Here is a 26,943-nt window from a genome sequence, read left to right as displayed (position 1 = left end):
TTGGCCAATGTGTAGTCAAATTAGTGAAACTTCCTGTTTCATTGCGACATGGCCATGGGCATGCCGTTGAAAAAACTTTCATTGTTGAGCTAGGTTACACTGACCGCAATGTGACACCGATGTGATTAATTCTGTTGGTGGAGTTCATTAAAGTAGAATGCCTGCAAGTAACATAAACCAAACAAACATACAATCAACATCGACAACTTGCTGTTCAATTTAGGGTATGGGTCAAAAACACTTTTTTCTAAGTCTGGATGTAGTACATGTACCAACCAATTTTCATACATATCGGTAAATAGTAATGCTGGGGCTGCTCATTGAAATTAAGTAGGGGGAGCTATTGAACCATTTTACCACAACCATATTGGAAGTGAATGAACACTCGCGGGAAAACCATTTCACACATATTTCTCATTCATCTCATTTTTGTGCAAAGTTCAGCTGAAGTTACGTGTATTTACGCTGCCAAATATGTGATTCATTACTCTAGGTGCAAGAAAAATAATAACTCAATACATTTCAATAGGGATCTTGTAGCTGTAACAGTAAAACAAATATAAATGTATATTGTACCTGTCATGGTTATCTGTTTTAATTCAGTGTTTTCTGTTTGATTTGTAGTTATGGTCTTGATTTGATTTGTTTCCTCTGTTGCTAGTTTCTTATTGCTAGTTTCAGTTTGGTCTTTGTCGAGTTGTCTGTGTCGTATGCTTTTTTTCTGTCTAAATCTTACACACTGGACCTTTAAGTGAATGAAATGATATAGATTTTATTTCATGCCTTCATGTTCCACAGGATACATGGTGCCAGCCTCAGGGATACTCCCTTCAAAGGCCTCTCACCTCTCTGGAGCCAGAAGATGCAAAAACCGCCCTGGAAATTCACAAACTGGTAAATTGTAGTGTTTTATTGACAAACGGTCACGTCAAATTAGAGTTTATCGCAGTCAACTCATTATTTTCATTCCTTTTCTCCTCAGATCTTACGGTTTACAGGGGAGACAGACCTCAGCAGCTGGCAGGAGCAGATGTTGGGTAACTACATCGTGGAGAAGGGGCAGAGCCGGCCAGCTTTGAGGGATGAGATCCTGGCTCAGTTAGTTCACCACACATTGGGCCTGCAGGAGGAGCAGGACTCCATGAGGGGTTGGCTGCTGCTGGCCTGCTGCCTCAGTGCCTTTGTCCCCTCACTAACACTGGACAAACCCCTTCTCAAGTAAGTGCTACACTTTGGCTAGCTAAACTTTATTGCCATTAAAATAATTGGGATTGGTGCAGAGTGTATTGTACACTTTATTACACCATCAATGCTCAGACCCTACGTTTATAATGAGATAATTATTATTATTACTCCCCCGAAATTTTTTTTGGAGGTTCTGTACCTTGACTTGTATATGGTACAATCAGTTCTGGTGAAAGAGATAAGAAGACAAAGATCTGTAGTGACTGGGCTTGGGCATGGCACATTTTTGTTTTTCCTGAAACTCGACCAAAATTGCCAGCACCCGGAGGATAGATATGTCAGGGTCGTAGATGAACAGCAAAAGGTTGTCAGCATACAAGAAATGTTGTATCAAAACTGACATTTATAACCTCTAACGGACTTAATCTTGAAGATAACGTTTTGTTTGTTTGATTCACTCTAGAGTTTATGAGTCACGTATTTATCAAATTTTTAGCCTACTCTCAAATGTAAAGAGGGTGTCTGCCTCCGGAACTGAAACTGGGAGATGATTCCACAGGAATCTCTTGTGATCTCTTTTTCTGATTCTGACACTAAGAACGGACGAGGACAGACACAAACCCTTGTTCTGAGGCTATTAGAAAGTCATTAGTGACTTTTGCCAAGGCTGTCTCTGTGCTGTGATGAGCTCTAAACCCATTACTTTCCTGCAGAAACTCACACAGCTGATTGGCTACAACCTTCTCGAGGATTTTAGACAGGAAGGGGAGGTTGGTTATTGGTCAGTAGTTGGCTAAAACCTCCGGGTTCAGGGTGGGTTTTTTGAGAAGGGGTTTGATTACTTACAGGACTGTGGTAATTCCTGATTATATTGATAGATTGATTGTATTCAGTAAAGTACTATTATTATTTCTTTCAGTAACCTTGTAGGGATGGGATCCAATATACAAGTTGTGGGTTTAGATGATGAGATTATTGTGGTCAGCTGATCAAGGGTGAACAGAGAGAAGCTGCCTAATAATTTGTAGGATTATCAGATGTTTCTGAGATTTCTGTGCTTGATGGTGTATAAGTGGCAACTGAGGGCAGTATTTTTATTTCTAATATTTAGAATTTTATCATTAAAGATATTGCTATTCAGGGAAGGAGGAATACTGGGTTGGATGGAGGTGTGACTCTCTGTCAGCCTGGCTACAGTGCTAAAGAGAAACCTGGGGTTGTTTTTATTTTCTTCTATTAATGTGGAGTAGTAAGCAGCTCTTGCTTTGTGGAGGGCCTTATTACATGCTTTAATACTATCTTTCAATGCTAGGTGACTTTAAACACAGTTGTTGGAGCGCCACTTCCTTTCTAGTTTTCTTGAATCTTGTTTTAATTCATGTGTGTTGGAATTGTACCAGGGAGCTAATTTGCTATATTTTACATGCTTCTTTTTTAGAGGTGCTGTGTTCTAATGTTCAAATGAAATCTCTGTGTGTGCAGTCTCACCCATTACACTGGGTTTTGGAGAAAATCATTAAATCATGATAGAGAGCATGTGCATGTGTTATGACAATAATATGTATGTGTACAGCCAAAAGCCTATGGTGAAATTCATTATTTCCTGTCTGAAAAACACCACTTAATCTGTCATAACGTATTTGTCTTGTAGGTATGTATCAGACCATGGTCCAAAGGAGTACCGGTCGCTGTGCCAGCACAAAATGCTGACAAGTCTGCAGCTACCAGCTCCCACTTTGCGTATCTATCCACCCACCCAGCTAGAGTGGATGGCCTGCCAGAGGAAGGGCACCATGCAGGTGGATGTTCAAACCTTCAATGGTGAGAATGTCAAATTCTACAAAAAAACAAACTAAATATTTATCAGATCCGATTGCCAGACAGTCACATAACTTCAACAAAAACAAGAACCTTTTGCTTTTTATCTCACAGCCAATTACTCCACTACCCTCTGTTCTGTCGCTGCTCAGTCAGTTTGGACAATTCTCGCAATTCAAATTAAATCTTACCAAAAAGCAAACTCTTTCCCATTAATAATGTAGCATGTACCTTAGACCTCACCAATCTGCCTTTCAAGATAAAATAAAAGGTGGGTATCACAGTCACAGGGAAAAAACTATATTTATTTAATTTAAATTCTTGTATCTTTCTAGACTTTACCACTACTCATTAGTCTGTGTACGTGTCACTCAGAATCTGTGTGCTGTTCATGCCCGTGCATGTGCACCCCACTACTGCTATTGATTTTCGCTCAAGTAAGGGGATGGCTGGTCCAGCTTTCTGTTCATATAGGGTTTCTAAAACTGATTACGAAAGTGGCGTCTGGCCTGGCTTCTAACTACCTACATCCAAGTGTCTACCCTCTTTCCACTAATGAAGCACCCAAACAAGTAACCCCTCTGTGAGTTAGATACTTCTGTCCCACTTGTTAATGGCAGCTCTCCTCTTAGATCTGAGCTCTTGGGGGATTGCCTGGAATTTAGTTTAGAGACCTTGTGAGGTCTCAAGGATTTGTTTTATTTCAATTTGGCTAAAGTAATCTTTAAGAACCATCAATTTTGTTGAATATACATTTACACATTAGTTTACAGTCTTGGAAGGAGTGAATGTCCACAACTTCTCTTTAAATGCCAATTATGAAATTTTTGGTAAATACTGATTAATAAGGGCAATGCAAACAGCTCAGTCAGATTAAAATAGAATAAATCCTCTACTCCTTCAAACTGCTGACGATAAAGTAAGAGTACTCTGTTTCTTGCTGGAGGAAGCTCATAACATGAAGATCTCTTTTATATACATAGACATACACACTGTCTTCGTCAGTAAGTGATGTACTTCCCTATTTTCCAGTATGTGTGGGAACTTTCCTAACTTTCAGTATATAGAATAATACAACTCAAACATACTTTCAATATTGAGTCATAACACTCTTTTGGATGTAAATCACATGGTTAATGTGAAACAGAAGTCAGTATTGTTTGGTGTTGCTATGGACTGAGTAAAACATGCATAAATAAGTCCAAGCCTGCTCAGACATGTCCTCTTATGTCTAATACAGGAGTCTTTAACAGTGATCAGGCATGGGGATCTCAACACTTCTTGAAGTTTATGTGTGAGCTAACTAACAGACAAGAAGTGAAATAAAAACATTGTGGATAAAAATATCATCCTCTGACATTTTTACAGATGAGACGCTGACAGCTGAAGTCGAGTCATGGACCACTGGTGAGCAGCTAGCATCGTGGCTTCTTCATTTCAGGTACTCATCTAATGCCAAACTTCCAAGGTACTAATTAAAGCTAAGACATTCTCCCTGATTCTCTTGCTCTATTTTTCTTGTTGTGTCATAGAGGTGTGTCTGAGGCAGTACAAGGCTGGTCAGTGTCTCTGCTAAGTGATGAAGGCTGGTCAGATCTGGCTGGCTCAGATTTTGTCATGGATCTGCTGGCTGGAGCAGAGGCTGAAGTGCTGCCACCAATAGAATCATCCTCCTCTACGAACTCTGACTACCTGTTCAGCAGTCACGGAGACAGGTGAAGCAGTTGTAGAACAATTCGGTTTTTGGGGGCAATCCAGAATGACCAACGTGAGCATCTCCGTGTCTCCTTCCATCTCTCTCTGTCTATTTTTCTCTAGAATGCTGGCTACAGATATAGATGACCTCATCCCTCCAGCACCACCAGTGCAAGCTCCTGGGCTTCCCCCGTATGAGAGAAGCCCCTGGGAATCAGATTTTCCACGTGAAAGTAAGTGTTGTGGCAAATTTGTGGTTTCTGCTTATGCAAGGGTCCAAATGTGCTAATGTCAAATTCAATCCATCTAATTCTGACATGGTCCAACTTTCTATGGGCCATAAGAGTATACTGGATACTTTTTCATTTCAATTCCAAATCTTTGGTTCTGGTCTTTTTAAGAACTGCAAACATTGCCAGACTGTTCTCTTATTTTCAATAAAAGATATATTTTCTAGTCGATGTACAAGGCTATTGGAGGCACTGCCATTTTAAGTTGGTGCATGCATTTTACCTTCCTCTGATAACCTGCTAATTTGCCATCCCCCCTCACACATGACACATTCTTAAACTGCAGATTTGTTCATGTCTATAATCTTGTATTTATCAAATAGCATATGCCCACGAAAGAGCATGCAGTGCTGTGTGCACACCATACAGTCTATTGTGCATACAGAGAAATCACAGAAACTGAAAAGAACATTTAAGATGCCAGGAATGATTGAACAAAATCTAAAGACTGCTCCTACCGGACTCAAAAGAAAAAATTGTAATAATTTGTAGTGTCGCAGTGAATATAAAATACTACAAAAAAAAAGAAAATTACATGGAATGCTACGGAGCCCCTAAAGGGACATGGGTTAAAAAAAAAAAAAAGAAACGTATCTCGTGCGCACGAGAAAGTATCTCGCGAGCACTTGAAGGTATCCCGCGAGCACGAGAAAGTATCCCGTGCGCACGCGAAAGTATCCCGTGAGCACGTGAAAGTATTGCGTGCCAGGTATATTTCGCGTTTTCAGAAAAGAGAATAAGTCCACTTCTGCAGCCATTCTTTGATGCTAATGATCTTAATGAGCACAGGCGTACGGTCAACTACATGTGCTTAACGAGATACTTTTTCGTGCGCACCAGAAAACTATCTCGTGCGCACGAGATACTTTCGCGTGCGTACGGGATACTTTCATGTGCGCACAGGATACCTTCCCGTGCTCGCGAGATACTTTCTCGTGCACACGCGATACTTTCATGTGCGCACGGGATACCTTCCCGTGCTCGCGAGATACTTTCTCGTGCTCGCGACATACTTTCTTGTGCGCACGAGATACGTTTCTTTCTTTTTTTTTTCTCCCATGTCCCTTTAGGGGCTCCGTAGAATGCAGTTACAAATTCAGTGAAATCTCAAAAATGTTTGATCTCAGATTTGAAGTCAAAATAAATATTGTCAAACACAGAAGAGAGAGGGGGAAGGGAAAAGAAAAGGAAGGTCCACAGAGTTATCTGAGCTGAAGCTGTGCATGATTGTAAACACAGCACTGCAGGCGAACCCTCAGCTGAGCATCTGTGGATATTTGACCTGAGCCTGACGGGACCCATCATGACCGAGCCATTTCGATGTAGATTGGGCTTGGTGAATGTTGCGCACACGGTGTGAACTGCATCCACAGACTTACGGTTGCATCTCCTGAGCAATCTCTTTTTTCTCGGAACAAAAATAAACTTGGTTTTCAGAATGACCAGGCAACACTTGGAGGAACAATTTAACCAAAAGCTGTAGCAGTAAAACTATGGAACATGTAAGACATTTGATATGTAAACACCAGTGTGTAAAATCTAAAGATGGATGACAAAATATTCTCCTCTTCAACATGTTCATGTGTTTAAAAACTGTTTGCAGCATAGACCAAATATTCTGTATGTGTGATCAACATTTCCGTTCATTAAAACAAATTAAAGTTGTACACCTTTTTAAGATAAAAATTATAAAATATTATGGTAATTTACAACTAATCATACAACTGTAGAATTAAAATTAAAAAACTGACAACACTCAGCTTGACCATCAGCAGCACTGGGAAAAATTCTACCCATGTTGGTGGACATTTAAACATCCATAAAGGTTTTACTCTCTTCCTCAGGCAAAAGTCAGCATAAACTTTCACTATCACTTTGGCATTCATGCAACAATTAAATCCATCCATGCATTGTTGAATTATTTTGTACACACAGGTGCTGTTTGGTAATGGAAATATATACAAGATTTGATATTTTGTTCACATGTAGTGCATTTCTAACATGTACATGCTCTCTGTTTGCAGGGCACGGTCAACAGATAGATGCCTACGTTGATGACTTGTTTGATCCTGTACTCGACCAAGGACCTCCAGTCAGTGAATTCATTATATTTATTTTTATTATATAACAGTAACCTGTGATAGATGTAAAGTTTATGTTTCCTTGTTCTTCAGAAAATACTTTAGTTTTATATTGTTTGTATTATTACATATACTTCATTGGGAGTGTGAAGTCATAAGGTTGTTTCTTGCTGTAATTGCAATTTTTTTCTTTTGTGGCTGCTCTGTCACTCAAGATGTAATGTATTACGTAATTGTGTGTGTGTGTGTGTGTGTGTGTGTGTAGGATATGGAAAGAGTAGCAATGTTAAACAACAGGATGAGAGGAGGAGGAGGGATTGGACCAATGCATCCTGGTACATATGGATCTGGTATGAAAACTATCATCAACACAATATAGTCCACATCTTGTGTATATACATAATCACATAGTCATATATTATAAACATTCTCAGGTCAGTTTTCATCCTGAGAAGGTCAGTTTGAAAAAACAACCACTGCCATTATATTTTCGAAATGTTTTTATTTTGTTCTCATAACTGTTAAGGTGGTGAGTCTAGACGGTGTTTTGTCCACCTGTAAATGGCTTGTATTTATAAAGTGCCTTTCTAGTCTTGATAAACACTCAAAGTGCTTTACACTACAGTTTGCCATTCACCTATACATTCATACAGTGCATCTATTAGCAGCACATTTTTTGTTCTATGGGGCAATTCGGGGTTCAGCATCTTGCCCAAGGACACTTTGGCATGCATATGGGAAGAGTGGGGATCAAACTTCCGACCTTTTGGTTGGAGGATGACCACTCTACCCCTCAGTCACAGCCACCCCTGTCAGGGGTTCTGTCATGATCTGACTTTTTATCTAGTTTTAGGCCACATCTTTAGAAACCACTTTTAGATCCTGGTCTTTTTAACCATACATTTTCAAAAATGGACTCAAAACTCATCTTTTTAAATCTGCTTTTAATCTGTGATTTTATTGTTTATGTAACACAATTGCTTTTAATGCAACATATATTTTAACTACCCTGTTGTTACTGTTTTTACCATGTTAAGTGCATTTGAGTACCTTTTAAAAGTGCTATACAAATAAAATGTATTATTATTATTATTATAATATCAGAAAACTGGGAGCAGAATTACAATATATCCTGCCTCTCTGTTCAAATGGTAATTTATTGAATTAAACTGCAATAAGGCTGTTTGTATTTCAGGTGTTCCTGTGCCAATGCCAAGCTATCCTTTGGGTACGTAGAAAGCCCATACATGCCGAAATCTTTTGTCCCAAAATCAAACTTTACACTTTGTCAACTCTTGTTTCTCTCTAGGAATGCCAGTTAACTCTTCAATGCCCAGTTATTATGCATCTCCTATGATGCCAACCATGACAGGCATGCCAACCATGACAGGCATGCCAACCATGACAATGCCAACCATGACAGGCATGCCAACCATGACAATGCCAACCATGACAGGCATGCCAACCATGACAGGCATGCCAACCATGTCAGGCATGCCAACCATGACAGGCATGCCAACCATGCCAGGTAATCCCCTTACATTAACTCTTTGTGTAGTTGTATGAGTAATGCAGAGACAAGAAAACATTTCACAGGGACCGTAACACTATGTAAATTGAAGAAAATCTAATTGTGTACTTACTGTAGCAGAAGCATTCTGAACAAACGAAACATTTAAGAAGACGGTCTTTTATAATATGTAACGCTATCTTAAAGATACATGAACAAACAGTGGGTTCAGTGAATGTTATGTGATGTCATTGTCATTCTGTGACAGTACTAATGAAAGTAAATGCGGTGTTTCTTTGATATGTATTTAAAAAAAGCTGACTTGTATCTGACATTTGTCCCTACACAGCAATGATGATGACTCAGGCTCCCATGCCTGCTCCTCCTGTCATTGACCCAATTCAGACAGCAGCAGCACAGCAGGCTCTCGTCAACCAGCAGGCATATCTCATGGTGAGGAGAAGCATCAATAGCATATCATTTTTACAACATAATGATTAATTATTTAATACTACATGTGCCTCTCAACCCATTTCTTGTCTCCCTAACTTTGTCCTCTCTCTTCCCTTTGTTTAGGCCCAACAAATGACCTTGCAAGCAATGAGTCTGTCCCAACAGCAGGTACAAGAGCAGCAGAAGAAAGAGAGGCAGAAACAGAAAGAGCAGGAGATAAAGCAAGAGGAGGAGCAAGAGAAGGAGAGGAGGTTGAGCAGACGGTCTGATCAGCGGTTCAGCGAAGCTCCCTCAGCCCTACCCGTCCAGTCCAAAACACCCACAACTAAATGCACCTCTACCTATAGTCAAATTGAGCCAGAAGTATGTAGTATATATTTTCTTTATCTTACACTGCCTGATTTTTTTAATACTTTCCTTTTTTCATTTTATTCTACAACTTGTCCCTATTCATGTTCAGGTTTATAACTTCCCACCTTGGTTGTTGTTTTTTTGTGTGTCCACATCTCTTATTTATTGTTTTTCCTCTTGCTGCATCTTGCTGAATCAGATTGTGGGGCTCAGAAGGCTGCTGGACGGACTTGGTAAAAAACAAATGACTAGTGTGGGTGAACAGGGAAGATACCACTGTCTGTGAGGTCCTAAATTCCCACCTCTTTAAACATTTCTCCTACATCCCAATGGACCCCATTGCACTTACAATGTTTCTGGTGGTTTTATCAGTACTGTGCTCATTGGGATTGTTTGCAGCTGAGTGTCTGGCAGAGCCTGCTGGAGGACATATCCCATCTAGCCAGTAACACCTCATTAGGAGGTGCTGGAAAGTGTGGGTGGGGGGTGGGATATCTTGATTACCCTGCTGCTGCCACAACCCAAAGATGGAAGGATGAGCATGATTAATTCATTGTTATTTTAGCTCAGAACATGTGATTTATTTGAAATAATGCAACTTTATTCTTTAATTCCCTAAATGTGAAACCTTGATGTAACTAAGTGTGTTAGCATGTGTATCTTTTTGTTCCACAGCCAGTGAGAGAAATGGAGACACCAGATCCAAATAATCTGCAGTCTTTTACAGACAAGAGGAAATACTTCCAAAAGATTGGTGAGTAGGGGAGGCTGACGCTGCTGACTTTGTTTGATTGTCTCAGTGTCTTAAAGCTAATGTAGTGTTTTAAATGTTATACGTGACAGAATCATTTTCCAATTTGTTCTCCTCATTATCTCTCTCCTTCACTGTACTAAAGGCACTCAGCCACAAGGTGAAATCAAAACCCAAAAGCCTAATCTGGTCCTCTCCTGCCCAATCGGACAGCAGGACCATCCCCTGCCTTTAAATCATCCATCACCCCCACCTACAGCACCTAAGCCTGAAGGTAAATAACAATATGCCTCATACAAGAACATTTTCGTATTATTGTCCCAAATGTCTCTTACATGTGTCCATGTGAGTTTGTTAGAACATGATAAGTCAGAATTAGATAATCCTTCTAACTTCAGAAAAATGTGCAGATGATGAATGCTAACTGTGCAAATATGAGCAAGTGTGCAATAGGATAGCAAATTAGCCCTAATATAAAGCTTTGCTTCCTGCCCTGTATGTCAGGAAGTGTTCATTAATGAAAATGACATCAACGAATAAAGGGAAACATTATGAGTTTTGAGATTAAAGTCTTCTATTTTAGCAGTGTCAGCAGGGCAATTAAGACATTAATAACGCTGTGTCACTTGTGGGTCTATGTCGCTATGTCACTGAAATAAAGAACTGAATCAATATGAAAGAATAGCCCAGGCGATTTGATGACTGCAATAAGAGGAGTTCAAGGGAAAGTCTGTTATGGTGATAGGTGATATAACACTGGCATATTTTCCACTGGTTCTTGTAACAATGTAACCACTTGGTTCATTGCAATGTCAAGGCACATCCACCTGGCTAACTTACTTTACCACATCATAATTGTGCATATTACAGCTATTGTATGGGCAATCCTGTCAGAGGGTTAAGTCCAGAGTGTGCACTTTGTTCTCTGTCACATCCCTCCACTCCGTAACATATCCCATATGTAATGGTAATGATCCCCCTGCTGTCTAGGTGCATGGATACTTTCTTAAGACACATCAACTTACCTGGCCACGCCCTGCAGTTTACCTATGAAACACCTGTGTTGGCGTGGAATAGGTTGATTGTTTGATCTCCAACTGTGTCAGGGTGAAGTATGTGAGATTTCAGAAAAGAGCATGTGTGTATGCAGAGGCGGACTTAACCATTATTCAAAGGTGTGCAATTACCTTGGGCCCCATAAAACCCCTAATAAACTTATGGATACGTTTTTTTATTTTTTTTATTTATTAATAATTTGTTTCTAAAAATCCATACGGTATCAGAATGCCTATAATATATGAGTAACTAGTGTCTCAGCAAACCCTCCTCCCCCTTCAGTCCCCACTACAATGGGCTATTCCATGAGCGCATTCTACAACTAGTTCATTTTCATACAGATGAAAATGAACTAGTTTAGTTTCATTTGTTCTGTTTTTATTGGGATGATTTAGATCAAGATCATGTGTTTATTTATTAATCAGTGGTGTCGGATCATGAATCCGTGTCACTCCGCTCACTTTAACACTGAGTCCTGGCTGTGTGCGTCACGTTTCATGTTGTAGTGAGCACAAAATGTTGTTGTGTGTAAAAGCATGTGGGTTATAGCATTGTATCCTTATACCTGTTGTTAAATTGGGAGTCCTGAACTCACGTTCACTTTCATCATTTGTAAACTGATTCAACACATGCAGAACTCTGACGTGAACACTGACCAGTCATGGAAGGCAAGCATGGCGCATTGCTAGTCATGGCTCGATGGTAGAATTGGCAAAGCTAGTTGACTCGCTTCCTTGCTTAGATCCAAGGTTAAGCTGGTAGTAAACAAGGAAGTAAAGTTTCACATTTCTACCTGACCCCGCTTCCAGCAAGTATGGCCAAAGATATAAGACATTCTCGTGAGTTGTAAAAAGTCCACTCAAAAATCATGGCAGCGACATGGTTCTGTGTGGCTCAGATGTTAGAGTGTCCTCCTTGCAGCCTAAAGGTACAGTGTTTGGCTGGTCTGCTCATTCTCAGGGTAGTGCCGCTATCAGGTAGCCCTGCTTTTGGAGCAACATTGAAGACTTGAGTGTGCGCCTTGACGGAAAAAGAAGCAAGTTCCAGCCACACAAAGCGACAACATATCTGGGCAGGGTTCTGGACTCTAAGAGGGCAACTATTGTGCTGACCAAGAGCAGAGAAGCAGCAGGCTTTGTAAACCTGCCTCAGCCCCAGTTGTGAGTTGACTCTTGTTCTCTTGCACATGAAACAATGGGGCGCTGTGTGACTGGTGTAGGGTGTAAGTTTTCACACTGGGATGAACTAAATCCAGTAAAATGTTGTTCTTGCCCCATCACGGGTCAAGCTCACCCCATCACAATAATGTTCTGGGGGCTTCGCCCCAGTTGGTATTCAAATGATGAAATACATTTCTAAAATTGGCAGTGTCACTATCCACTTATGGGATGCACTGTCTCCACATGGAGTGTCTTAAAGAGTTACCCCGTACATATGGAATATGTAATGCAATGGAGAGAAACTCTCTTTATGATAGAGAATGCTCGGATATGTAACCTTGAAGAGATGTCGAATAAACTATCAACTGGTTCCAAGCCAAAACAGGTGTTTTACAGGTAAACTCTAGGGTGTGGCTGGACAAGCTGGTGTGTCTTAAAGAAATCCACGTACCAAGACAGCAGGGAGTTAATTCGCTGTACATATCTAATACAGTGGAGAGATAGTCTCTTCACTCAGAGAACCATGGTTTCAACGTAACAGAGCTTTGTGTGTGGGCTCCATCACATGTTTTGTCAGGCAATAGTTATCGAAAATACAATTCTGTAATGCCTCTTTCCTTGGGATTGTCAACATGGATGATAAAATCACCAACAATAACCACACTGTCAAAGTCAACACAACACAGCTTATAGAAGTTCAGCAAATTCACCAAAGAAGGTTGCACAGTATTAAGGTGGCCTATAGATATTTAGGTACATGGCTCAATTCATTCTTATCTAATCTAGTTTCACTAATAAAAAGGAAGTTGGAAGGGGCTGACTCGATAAGAACAGCTGCACTATTATCTTGGTCCACTCAAATTTCAGTTAAGAACATAAAATCAAGGTTGTGCTTGATAATAAAATAATTGATTACAAATGTTTTGGCTGCCAAAGATCTGATGTTTGATATAACAAGATGAAATGTGTTGAAATCATTATCTTTCCAATTTTAGGGACAAACTGTATTTGACGAGGAATGGGTGCTAAATATGATGTTTCCCTGTTTCTTAGTCGATTGGTAATTCTATTTCTGTTGCCTATAAATACAGGAATTGAGGAAGCTTCTGGCACATTGGGCCCCAGCTTGTATTGGGATGAGTCACGAGGGACACTAACCTTGTATTGCAGCCTGGACCCGGAACATGTCAGATTGAGATACAAACTTCTGAGTGTGTTGTGGTTGTTCCAGGGTGGGGGATGATTCTGATGCAGATGGGGGCATGGGGGAGGTGTGGGGCGTCGTGGCTGTGACTGTTGTGTCAAAGCTGGTGAAGGTGGATGAGAGGGTTATGAGGGAATTAGGGTCGAGAAAATGGTGGTCGGGCAGGGGGTAAGTTGGGTCCCAGCAGTGACCACTTTTTTCATGTGGTCAATGAACTCCAAGAGTAGGGAGGAAGGGGAAAGGGTTATTAGACACGAGGATGAATTCTCATAGGCAGTTGTTGGTGCAAGGTGTGTCACATCCTCTTCTTCTTTGCTCTGACGTTCCCCATGATTAAAGCTTATATCTGGTGGGACATCTGATGGCTCCCCTTCAGGGTATCAGCTGTATTTTGACTTCCTACCGTTTTGACTCCTCTTTTCCTTGGCAGAAGGAACAGATGGTTGATGCAAGAAGAAAAATTGTTTGTGGGTGAAAAGTTTTATTCCTGCCTTGTTGAGGGGTCCATCTGCCTTAAAAAGATGTCTGCTGTCCCAGAAAAAGTTGAAGTTAACAATAAAGTGCACTAAATTGGCAATACATGCAGTTGAAAGCCATGTGTTCAGTGCCTACAATCTGCTGAGTCATGTTATGAAAACTCAGTTTCAATCTTGGTAAAAAAATTTAGTCGAATGAAAAACAGGAGAAGTCAACTCAAAGGCAACAGAGTTTATTGTCGACAAGAAACCCGAGAGCATTCAGTAGCGTGCCTGAGCAGCACCAGAGAAGAACTCTGCTCGACAGTGGTGTGGCTCCTTCTTATAAACCCTTAGAGACCACACCTGTCAGCATTTCATTGGTCCAACAGTACATCGTGGCCTAAGCCCATAGGTTTACTGTTGGGACTTCCCAATTGATGTCCTTGACACCATTATCTTCTGTTTAAACAGTTTACTATCCTTTTTAAAAGACATTGTGTTTAGTCTAGACACCATTATGTTCTGTCCAAACCGTTTACTATTTTTTTAAAAGACATTGTGTTTACTCTAGACACCATTAGATTCTGTTCAAACCATTTACTTATTTGTTTAAAGACATAGCGATTGCTTTTGACACCATTATGTTTTAGCTTTGTCAGATTGCCTTTTTTACAAGATTATTTTTACTCCACACAAGGTATACATACACATCATACTGGTTGATACACACAGAGTATATTGTTTGATTCGTAATCATTGTGTTAAACTTGTTGTAACCATTTACAAAATTATGTTGTAACACACATTAGATTGTGGTGCAAATTAAAGGTATATAGTGACATTTATATGTGGCATAGTATAGTGACCAAAAAATTATACTACAGTCTCTCAGCTCCTCTTCTTACTGGTGGTAAAGGGCCACTGATAGAACCTCAGCGTTCAGACAGCTGACTGTGTTCAACAGATCAATAAAGTCTTGTTTGGAAGGTTTGTTATAAGATTTCCCTTTTGCAGTTATCCACAGCTATTTTCTGCTCTGTGCAGGAGTTGAAGGGGATGATAAAATCAGGCCTGCCAGTCGTGTCATAAATCCCCGGGTGCTGGGTTCTCCCTGGTCCTCCTAAGTTCCAGAGTTCCAGGGAGGATTGCCACACAGCCCTCCTGTTTCTTGACAGTCTTGTTGGTGCTTGTTAGCTGTTTGTTAGCATACTCCTGCCCACTATTATGAGTCCATGGTAAAGAAGTGTCATTTCCACACGGTCCACTTACCTCCATATTCACTTCTAACAGGTGAATTTTGGTTTCCAGCACTACAATCTTTGTAGATGTTTGTGGTATAGTCATCTGAAGAGAAGGGGCGCATCTTGCTGTCAATTAGATTTGGCTAGATAAAAAGTATCCAATCACTGTGCAGGCTTGTGGTGTTGGTAGGACACAATCACAATACTGACAAGCTGATAAAAAAGAAGAAATAACCATCTATATCAACAAAAATATCTTCCCAGTTATTTGTCTGTATCAAGAAGTTGCTGATTTTACTTTCTCATGTCAGAAAAACAAAGATAAAAAATAGAAAAATGCAAGCAGAAGCGAGAGTAAGCAGAAAAGTGTCTGCACTCTAAGAAAAAAGAATAAACATTTCAAAGATGAGTTGCAAATTTTCCTAATTTTGGATGAGAAAAATACTGTACAAAAATTAAATAAAAAGCATCAATTGTAGCATAAAAAATTATAGTACAAATATAGGACAAAACAAATACACTGTCATGGGAATGCTGAGTCAGCATTGACGACAGGATAACAAAACACAATAAGATATCGCTCCAACTTTAATTTACCCTTTAAATTGCTAGTATATAGTATGTAGATCATGATTCAAAGATTACCCCAGAGGAAAACGCAGAGATCTTCTTTTGTGATAACATTTGTGTTGTTTTTATTTTGTGTGGGAAGATGCAAATCAGTTTTATAGAAAATTAATTGAATGGATCAGAATCAGAATCACTTTTATTGCCAGGTATGTGAACACACACAAGGAATTTGACTCCGGTTTTACTTTGCTCTCTTAGTACAAACTGTTGAAAAAAACAAACAAACATAGAGATAAACAAGAACAAAAACAAAAGCTATGTACATGTACAAAAAGCTAAATAGTTGGTGCAGTGGTGCATAGTGCATGGATGAAATAATAAATATACATATACAGTGTGCACAGTATATTGGTATGTACAGATATTTTACAGGTGATGTTACTGATATTTGAGTCTGGTTTTAGCTGTTTGACACAGAGACAGCCTGAGGGAAAAAGCTGTTCTTATAATGGGATGTTTCGGCGTATAGTGTTCTGTAGCGTCTACCAGAGGGGAGAAGTTTAAACAGTTTGTATCCAGGGTGTGATGGGTCTGCAGAGATGTTACCTGCCCGTTTCCTGACTCTGGTCAGGTACAGGTCCTGGATGGAGGGCAGGCTGACACCAATAATTTTCTCTGCAGTCCTTATTGCAATCTGTTCTTTTCCTGTTTTGTGGCCGATCCGAACCAAACAGTGATTGAGGAGCAGAGAACAGATTGAATGATGGCAGAGTAGAATTATGACAGCAGCTCCTTAGGCAGGTTGAGCTTCCTGAGCTGGCGCAGGAAGTACAACCTCTGCTGGGCCTTTTTGATGATGGTGACTGTGTTGGTCTCTCTACTCCCAGGAGATTGTGGAGCCCAGAAACTTTCAACAGCAAGTCACAGAATTGTTGATGATGAAGATGGGCGACAGAGTGGGGGGGGCGTCTCCTAAAGTCCACTGTCATCTCCACAGTTTTGAGCGTGTTCAGCTCCAGATTGTTCTGACCACACAAGCAGACCAGCCGTTCAACCTCCCGTCTGTAAGCAGACTCGTCACCGTCCTGGATGAGGCCGATGATCATTGTGTGGTCTGCAAATTTCAGGAGTTTAATAGACGGGTCTCTGGAGGTGCAGTCGTTGGTGTAAAGGGAGAGGAGCAGAGGGGAGAGCACACACCCCTGTGGGGCGCCAGTGCTAATAGTCCGGGTGCTGGATGTGATGCTCCCCAACCTCACCTGCTGCTTCCTGTCAGTCAGGAAGTTTGTTATCCACTAACAGGTTGAGGAGAGCACAGTGAACTGGGTGAGCTTGGTGTGGAGGATGTCTGGAACAATGGTATTGAACGCCGAACTGAAGTCCACAAACAGGATCCTGGCGTACATCCCTGTCGAGTCGAGGTGTTGCAGGATGTAGTGCAGTCCCATGTTGACAGCATCATCCGCTGACCTGTTTGCCCGGTATGCAAACTGCAGGGGGTCCAGCAGGGGGTCTGTGATGTCCTTCAGGTGCGACAATACCAGTCTCTCGAAGGACTTCATGACTACAGACGTGAGGGCAACAGGCCTGAAGTCATTCAGTCCTGTGATAGTGGGTTTCTTGGGGAGAGTTTGAAGCATAAGGGGACTTTGCCAGATCTTGAGTGCTGGTGGGGGGTCAGAGGGGAGAGGTGGCAGAAGGGGTGTGGATGGGTCTTTAATGTCTGATGGGGGGAGAGGTGTGAATGAGTCAAATCTGCAGTAAAACACATTCAGCTCGTTAGCCAGTTGATTGTTCACTGCAGTGTTGGGGGATGGTCTCCTGTAGTTTGTGATGTTCTGCAGGCCTCTCCACACTGAAAAAGGCTGTTTTTGATCTTTTCAGCTAAGCTCCTAGCTGCTTTCACCTTGGTCGTCAGTTAGTTTCTGGCCTGGTTGTACAGGACTATGTCCCCACTTCTGTAGGCCTCCTCCTTGGCCTGACAGAGTTGCCTGAGTTTTGCAGTGAACCAGGGTTTGTTGTTGTTGTATGTGCGGAAGTCTTGGTGGGCACACACATGTCCTCACAAAAACTGATGTATGATGTCACGGTATCAGTCAGTACATGCAGCTCTGAGGCTGCAGCCTCAAAAACACTCCAATCAGTGCAGTCAAAGCAGGCTTGTAATTCCACTATGGCGTCGTCGGCCCATCTCCTCACCGTCTTGACCACAGACTTAGCAGATTTCAGCTTCTGCCTGTAGGTCGGGATGAACCATGCAGTGATCAGAGAGTCCCAAGGCTGCATGGGGGACAGAGCAGTATGAGTCCTTAATAACAGTGTAACACTGGTCCAGAGTGTTTGTGTCCCTGGTGGGACACTTAATGTGCTGTTTATATTTAGGCAGTTCATGGCTGAGCTTTGCTCTGTTTAAATCCCCAACACAATGAGCAGAGAGTCCAGGTGTTTTTTCTCCACGTTGTTTATCTGGTCAGCCAGGTGTTGTAACGCCTCAGTTACACAGGCCTGAGGAGGGATGTAGACTCCGACCAGAATAAATTAGGAAAGCTCCCGCGGTGAATACAACGAGCTTGAAATATATTGAAATATATTTTCTGTGGTGTATCTGATCGAGCGTTCTGTGCTCGACTATATTAGCCTGCGGCACTCCGGGTGCTGCAAATGATTGCTGATGTCTGTTGGTCGTTGAACTGCCACTAAAGCTTGCATACTAGTTACCTCGCCTCCGTGTACGTTATTTATTATTATAGTACTAGTAACCCACGGTCCGGTTTGAGACTTACCTCCAACACACTTTATACAATATAAAGAACCACTACATTTTCTGTTTGTCTTCTTGTACAGTGAAGGGTCCCGTTGTCCTTACTTCTAAGGAAGCCGATCCTCCGATCGAAATGCCCGCAGATCCTCCGATCAAATTGCCTGCAGATCCTCCGATCGAAATGCCTGAGTCTCGGTTCCAACCCACCTCCAACATCAGAGAAATCATAAGACAGTACAACAGCCGAGCCCTCCCAGAGCCCAAACCCTTTGAGCCTGTCAGGTCAGTTTCACTGTTCCATCTTTTGTGTACACTCTTCACAAATATTCACCATTTCTAATAACCTACTGGATCCTACTTGGACCTTCAACACCTCTTTATCACAAATGTGCAACTGTATGAAGCATAACATATGCATGGGAGTCAACATCATTCTGCACTTAAACACTTGGATGTCTCTGAACTTTGTCTCACAGTTGTTGCATTGGTCTGAAAACATACTCACAGTTCATGACATTAAAAAGATGTAAATGTTGAAAGCAAAGTTTTAAAGGTTTAACTACAGTTTAGCCAATCACAGATTTCAGATTTCTGGACACACATCATGTCCATGCTGTCAAGGCACTAATTCTGGAAGCAGCTGTAGGCAAAGGAGAATAGGTAGTTCTTCGTGGTGGGTAGTTGTTTCTAAGCCATTGTGTTTGTAAAGATCCCAAAATCAGTAAGCACTAATACTAGAAAAGCACTGCATGAATAAGCCATCGTATTAAACCTGTCCCATTTTAGATAAGTGGTAAATGGGGCAGGTTTAATACAATAACTGATTTATATTGCACTTTTCTAGTATTATTGCCATCCACCCATTAACACACACATTCATACAGTGAATCTATGGTCAGCACTTTTTTCTATGAGGGGAAATTAGGTGTTTAGTATCTTACCCAAGGACACTGTGGCATGCAGATGGGGAAGACTGGAATCCAACTGCCGACCTTCTGGTTGGAAGGTTCTCATTCTACCTTCAACCACAGCCACCCTGAAATGGTTTTCTTTTTTTAGGATGGATGAAAATCTATTTCAAGAAAGGGTGTAGAGGAAACTATTCTTGAATGTTAAAAGTGGTGATTCTCTGAAGAATTTAAAGAACAATGTAATGACTCAAATCACTTTACTTAATTTTGCATGGAGGGAAGACCCACACAGTTGTTCTCAGTCTTATATACCCTCAGAAGAACAGTTGCCAACTCATGATTGATTAACTCACTCATACTTTAAGTGTGCAATCAAACCCTCCTTAGTATAAGGGCTTTTCCTTGTTACCTTTTAGTTGACTCATCTGGCTGCCTCAAATCAGGAACAGAGAGTATTGCACAGACACAATGACTATCCCACCAAATGTATTTGGGTTGTGACATAGACACAACCCAAAAATACATTTGCATGCTATCCCATGTTCAAAGCAAATAAATATGAGCTTGCTGATTTTTCTGGTTTCATGGCTATGAAACAATTCTTTATTTATTGTTGTTAATATACGTTTTTTTTATTCTCTTCACAGACACTCTGCGCGGCATTTTCTAAAGAAGGGTGACCCCAAAGAGGAAGCTTTGGCAAAACTCAAAAACAACCCACCAATGCCAGAACAGAAGGTCAGTGAGGTCTAGAAAGTACAAACATAAGTGATTGCTGCTATAATTAGCAATGGGATGGAGTCAGGCATTTTGAGGAAGTATAGGAAGAGTAAAATTAATTTTTCATGATGCATTTTGCTTGAATAGACATAAGTGACATCACTTCACTCATGATGTAACTTGACACTATGAATAATGGCAGTCTACAGGGCTGCTGACTGCAATAGTTCTGTAAAAGATTCACTTATCAAGATAACATTTTGATCATTTTTAAGATCTTGACTTTCTCTATAAAGTGCCTTGAGCTATACAAGTAAAATTTTTGGAATTCTTTACTTCTGCTAGACCAGAGGTGTAAATTAATGATGTACAAATACTTTGTCGTACTGAATTAGATTTTTTTGAACACAATTATCTGTACTTCGTACTCCTTACATTCTCAAAACTGGATCATTTCTTGTTTTTACGCTTTTACGCACGGAGCACTTCTCGCTCACTCTCTTGCCCGCTGCCACCGGAGCCTGTGAAGGCAGCGCAAGACCTAAGCGTCACGTTTGTTGACGTTAGTCAAGTTTGATCGTGTTCTCGGTGCTCCACCAGGGCCGTGACGAACTCCGGCGGGCTGATCCGAGGACCTAACTAAACCATCCAATTGGTAGTAGCGACGAGTGGTGTGTACAAAGGGCAGGGACTTAATCAAGGCCATTGCATTCCCCATCCATTTATTCCCTGTAAAAAAATATCCAGGTGCTCATGCAGGACCTCGGTTCAGTTCAGTCTTTATTATTCTGTCTGAAATTTGGCAGCAAAACTAGACTGACGATGACTAGACAATGATTTTTGTTTCTCTGTACCAGCTCTGTGTAGGTTGTTAACAAAAGAGGAAAACTATCCTACTTTGTTTGCCTATAACCTTTGATTTCAGAGCCTGTACTTTCTTACTTTTACTTGAGTAAAGGAGTTGAATCAGTACTTCTACTTTTACCAGAGTCTTTTTTTACACAAGTATCTGTACTTTTACTTAAGAAAAGAATGTGAGTACTTTTGCTACCTCTGTGCTAGACAGTATAGAGATGTCTATGATTTCTTTTCACAAAGTTTGATAGCTCCATGAGTGAGAAACTGATGTTTAAAGATGATAGATTTCCATTGACTGCAAAAGGTGACATGATAAATTTCAAAACATTAAAAAAAATTCTGTTTCAGAAAAAATTCTGAAATATTTCACGTTGCATGAGAAGAATTTTGTCACTAATTTTTGTGAACATTGGGAATTTATTTAGCAAGAATTTCCAGTATCTGTTTATCGCAATGTTTACAGTAAAACATTTTGATGCACTGTGGGCTAAATTTTTGACAAAACAATAATCTGGTTGGATCTTTTGTAGAGGACAATGTCATGATGCAGTGTAGCAAGTTTGGTGTCAACTTATCCAAAATTGTGGAAGGATATAGGTTAATTATTATAGGTTAAAACCTTTTTTTGTTTTGTTTTTTTTTTACAGTTTTTCTCGAAAACATTAATTGTTCAATTCCCTTTTCAGGTTCCTCAGCTCTGTGTCTGTGTCCTCCTTATGTTCCTCCTCATATGCCTACCCTGGCAGCTCTGCTGCTGCCTTTTCAATCCAGGGAGAGTTCTCTTATCCACCTCCACAATCATTCTATGTTTTTCTAAGACAGGTTTACACTAGTACTTTTCTCAGAAATACAATTGAAACAGCAAGTGCTCAGACCCCTTCCCTTTGTGCTAATTTTATTATGTTATAGATTTAATTGTAAACTGTCACTGCATAGTGGTATTATAGCTTTTTCACATATTGCTAAATTATTATGTTTGTTGCCAGACCATTCTCTACCACTGATAGATTACTGTGGAGTCTGACTATGCAAGACCACTGTTAGAGTGATTGTTGTGTCCTTCGTCACCTCCCTTACAAGGCCCTTATTTCCCCAAACTCAGTTTCGCTGGACAACCAACTGTAGCAGGAGTTCTGGTTGTTTTTAATGTTATTCATTTTGCCACAGTACAACTCTAGAATGAAGTTCTTGACAGATCTCAGGAAAGATTTTAGCAGGCAAGGCTGTGAGTTTTGACTTTTAATAAACTGCTTTGTCTTCATGGGTTTTGAGTGTAGTTTGCTGAAAAGCGTGTATTTATTCATTTACAATTAAGTATTGTACAAAATAAAATGTGAAATGCAATATGCAATATTATATTTTCTGTCCTTATTGCGTGCAGAAAAAGTGCCTGCCTCCTTCACCACCAGCCAAGCCTAAAAGTGAGCAGCCTCCTTCCGGGAGGGGTTCCCAAATCATCTCCAACAACATGAAACAGAAGCAGCAGTCCCTGGAAGACCTGTTTGGTTCACAGCGATCCCAGCAGATTCCACCTTTCCCAACAGACCTTCCACCAGCTCCTCCACACCCAACATCCACCTTGCAGGATATCCCTGACCCACCATCCATGGCCGCCCCATCTATCAGTGAGTATTGCTTTTATCATATATTCTGGACATTTCCAACAAGCTTATAACTGTGAACATTTTTTATTTTTTCTTACTTGAAGACATGATGCCTGAAGAGGACAGCATTCAGTCCCAGTTGCAGCGCTTTTCAGCAGGGGTCTACTTCTCTTACTCCAACATGCTGGGAAAACTGTTCATGCGAAAAGAAGTAAGACATAAACAGGCACAATCACACCCAGTTTTATATAAGCAGTAGGATCAGGTGTATATTATCATATACGTTGCTCATTGTGATATATCCAAACATAATTACTACCAGCTCTGAGCATCCCCTTAGTTCTACAGAGCACTTTAGCATCTTTTAGCCCCTTGTTTTGTGAAAACTCAGGAAATATTGGACAAGTGTTCATCGAGAGGTCTAGCCAGGAACAACGTCAAATGAATGCTAATTTATCTATTTCGAGTCCCTGACAAAATAAGTAGCTGTTTGCTCACATTACCTTAAGATGACATCGAATCAGTGTTATGTTTTAACAGTTTAAATGTCCCACTATTAAATCAGGGTCAATATAAATATACCCTCAAAGATACTATTATAGCCTTCACATGGTCTTTGCACAAAGCAGTGGCTTGGGACAACACATAAAGTGCATCAATACACAGCACAAACCACATGCATCCTAGAAAATGAAGTAGCCAAAATCCTATGAAAGAATAAAGTGTAACTTTTCTGGACAGTTGAACTGTATTGGAGAAATAGGACAGTGACCTATCCATTATATTTGTCTTATGGTGTTTTCCCTTTCAGGGCTGTACATAATGTTTCTTAAATACATTTGCTTGGCTCTTTCTTTTATATTTGAGTGTACTACAACTCCTTTTTTTTTTCTCTGTTTCAATTCCACCTACCGATAAAAGTCAAATCAAGCAGCTTGCTAGATGAGATTTGGGAGGCATATGCATTGGCTCCATTGTGATTTACATTTTCCCATAACAATCCTGTCTATTTAAAAAAAAAAGTCAAATACTAATATAATATCAAATATCAACATTTACATATTTATTATTTTCTGTTATCGCTGCTCCATTTCAATCAAAACCGTTATTACTATTTATATTTGCTGTGAAGTTTTGTATATGAGCGTTGACATATTACTCATTATTATTATTATATTACACATAGATTCATATTTATGGAATGTTTTTAGCCGCCTGCAACAACACAAATAACAACAAGGGCACACATCTGTAGACATGAATCAATAATGCCTTTTTAATGCTCATGACTTTTGAACTGTACTCCTATTAAAGCCTGCTTCTCTAACCATTATTATTATGTTTTTGTCTTCAGGTGTTTTACCCTAGAGAGATGTTCAACCATCCCTACGTTCTCAATCTTTTATGTGAACAGGTTGGTGTAGTTTACACAATTATTCTACAGTACCATTCAATTCAAAACTAATTATCTCCCTTGCACTTGAACAGATCATGAGGGACACATACTCAGACAGTTGTGTGAGGATCAGCAGAGAGGAAAAGAGGAAGATGAAGGACTTGCTAGGTGAGAGTTTTGGAGTTCTGAAAGATAACTTTTGAGTGGGATACTTCAGTTTTAAAATGTGGATAAAACGTTTTGTTACAAGTTAACCAAAACTATTTGCCTTGAGTTATTCAAAGGCAAAACATGAAATATCAGTGCACGTGCAGTGGATCACATCTAATTTTGTTTCGTAGCAAATTTCAGTGTGGGAATGACTATAAGCACCATCCAGGATGACAACATGAAAAAAAGGATTGTCATTGCTGCTCGAGACAACTGGGAAAACTACTTTAGTCGACTATTCCCTGTGAAGGTAAGTTGAGGCAAAGCTTGGGATAATGTGGGATTTTCTTTAGATTTAGATGTGTATGTATTAAGCATCTCAGTATCTATAATTTTATAATTTCAAATACAGAAACAACTCAAAAGTTTTAAATTGGTAAAAAACATTCAAAAACAGTAAGAAATTACGACTAAAATGAAAGCAATGAATGAAATACAGTTATAGCAGTTGCAGTACAGTAGTAATTTATAAGTTACCCAAATGCAATAAATGAAATAAAAGTGTGGAACTGCAACTTATCAATCAAAGCCACAGCACAACAGCACGTTTTCAATTTGGAGTAAGAAAATGCAATCAAGCCACAGTTGATGTAAAAATGGCTGTTTTAGGTTTCCATCTTTTTCACAATGAATCAGTTTATTCAGTGAGTCCAAGTGAGCATGTGTGCCAAATGTGAATGAATTCCTGTGAGATGTTCCTGGGATATTACATTCACAATGTAGAACATTTGTTTAAGAGGTCACAGTGACCTTAGACCTTTGACCACCAAACTCAAATCAGGTCATTGTGAAAAGCAAATTGTGCCAGATGTAATGAAATTTCCTACAGGCAGTCCTGATAGCTCACATTCAGAGGGACTTGAGTTCACTGTGACTTTGACCTTTAGGCACCAAAATCTAATCAGTTCATCTTTGGGTGCAGATTAATGTTTTTACAGAATTTGAAGACATTCTCTCATGCTGATGTTAAGATATTATGTTCAAGAAAAACATAGATGCTTTGTGAGGCCACCATAACGTTGACCTTTGGCTAGCAAAAGGAAATCCAAGTTCAAGTGAATGTTTGTGCACAATGTGAAACGATTCCCTCAAGATGTTTCCAGAGATATTGCATTCACAAGGCAAATACTGAGCTTTGTGAGGCTGCAGTGACCTTTGTCTTCGATAATACATTTGAATTCATGTCATCTTTGAGTCCAAGTAAATATTTGTGCCCGATATAATGAAATTCCCTTTGGGCATTTCTGATATATATATAGTTCATCTTAAAGTCCAAATAAATGTTGGTACCAAATTTGAAGCCATTCCCTCAAGCTTATCTATTGATTTAAGATATCAAGTTCGAGAAAAAAAAAAATTGTGTGGCCACTGTGACCTTGACTTCTGACATTTGGCAACCAAAATCAAACTATTGAATCTTTGAGTACTAGTTATTGTTTGTGCTAAATTTAAATCGCTTAAATCAGTTTGCAAAAAAATAGCAGGAGTAGTAGAAGTAGCAGTAGTTGTGATAAAGTAGTAGTGATAAAGTGGCCATTTACAAGTATTAAATGGTATGGTAATGGTAAAATACTAATATCTATGTATGTTGTTATTGCAGTCAGACAGTGGGGATGCTCAGGTTTTGGGTGTGTCTCATCGTCGGATTCATCTCTTGAAGGTAGCCAGAGCATCAGGCATCAACCCAAAACATCTCCGTCTGCTTAGAAGCTACAGGTAAACATGCAGCCAACATATCAGAAGACAACAGAAACTAAACATTATTAAAGGTTACATGTATAAACCATGAGAGATCTCTCCACCCTACATATTCCACATGAACAGGGCTGGGCATTCTTAATTATTTGGATATGGACAGATAATTATAGTTGAACTTATTTTTATAAAACATTGTGTGAACATTATGGTGTCCAGAATGGTCAGCAGTAAAGTTACACATTGCTTGGCCATCTCTTAACAATGACAATTTATTTAAATGAAATTGCCTCACTACTTATCACAATATGATTTGGATAATTAAGCCTTGTTAATCGATATTAAACCTGAGGGCTGCTATCTTCTGCTGCAACTTCAAAGTCTACGAAATGGGTCTTTATTTATATAGAACTTGTATATAGAATAGTCTCGATGACCACTCAAAGCACTTTACAGAACAGTTTTTGCCATTCAGAAATTCACACACATATTCAGTGCATCTAAATTTAGCACTGTCTCTATCAGAAGGGTCCATTTTTGGGATTCAGTAGCTTGCCCAAGGACACCATGGCGGGCAAAAGACAGGGATCAAACAACCAATCTTCTAGTTGAAGAACAACCGCTCCTCCCCCTCAGCCATGGCCACTAGCTGGTGTAGCAGCAATGCTATAGTATTTACTTATAATAATCATATTTTTCTTTGGGGCACTTTTAATTGAATACTAGTTCCTTTGCAAAACCATCCTTTACAACATTAGAGAATAATCATAATTAGCTACCGAAAACACAGTGCAAAGCAGCTGAATGACAGGAGAACTCATTACATGGCACAATACATCCTGGTATTTTAAAATAATTATATTCAAATTCTGACAAACAACTGTTGAACATTTTACTTTTATTAGACAATTTTATGCTGTAAGGAAAAGCTCTAAGGGTCTAACTAGAGTGCATAGGATTCATAC

General features: G+C 39.9%; 1 protein-coding gene across 1 annotated transcript in view; it reads left to right on the top strand.

Annotated features, from left to right (window-relative positions):
- Window positions 1-26,943, top strand: part of myo15b (myosin XVB) — a 93,629-nt gene that overhangs the window by 50,027 nt on the left and 16,659 nt on the right. Inside the window, 22 exon segments of the mRNA XM_069518091.1 lie at window positions 799-894; window positions 983-1,218; window positions 2,837-3,006; window positions 4,372-4,444; window positions 4,536-4,718; window positions 4,822-4,940; window positions 7,013-7,080; window positions 7,335-7,419; window positions 8,265-8,297; window positions 8,379-8,597; window positions 8,929-9,032; window positions 9,156-9,395; window positions 10,059-10,137; window positions 10,280-10,408; window positions 18,668-18,866; window positions 20,143-20,233; window positions 22,455-22,698; window positions 22,782-22,888; window positions 24,032-24,091; window positions 24,166-24,241; window positions 24,415-24,533; window positions 25,884-25,999. Of these exon segments, the coding sequence (XP_069374192.1) occupies window positions 799-894; window positions 983-1,218; window positions 2,837-3,006; window positions 4,372-4,444; window positions 4,536-4,718; window positions 4,822-4,940; window positions 7,013-7,080; window positions 7,335-7,419; window positions 8,265-8,297; window positions 8,379-8,597; window positions 8,929-9,032; window positions 9,156-9,395; window positions 10,059-10,137; window positions 10,280-10,408; window positions 18,668-18,866; window positions 20,143-20,233; window positions 22,455-22,698; window positions 22,782-22,888; window positions 24,032-24,091; window positions 24,166-24,241; window positions 24,415-24,533; window positions 25,884-25,999 (2,846 nt within the window).

Source organism: Paralichthys olivaceus, chromosome 21 (genome assembly GCF_024713975.1).
Source record: "Paralichthys olivaceus isolate ysfri-2021 chromosome 21, ASM2471397v2, whole genome shotgun sequence".
Taxonomy (NCBI): Eukaryota; Metazoa; Chordata; class Actinopteri; order Pleuronectiformes; family Paralichthyidae; genus Paralichthys; species Paralichthys olivaceus.
The sequence above is the reverse complement of the archived record's forward strand: the minus strand, read 5'-3'. Positions and strand labels throughout refer to the sequence as shown.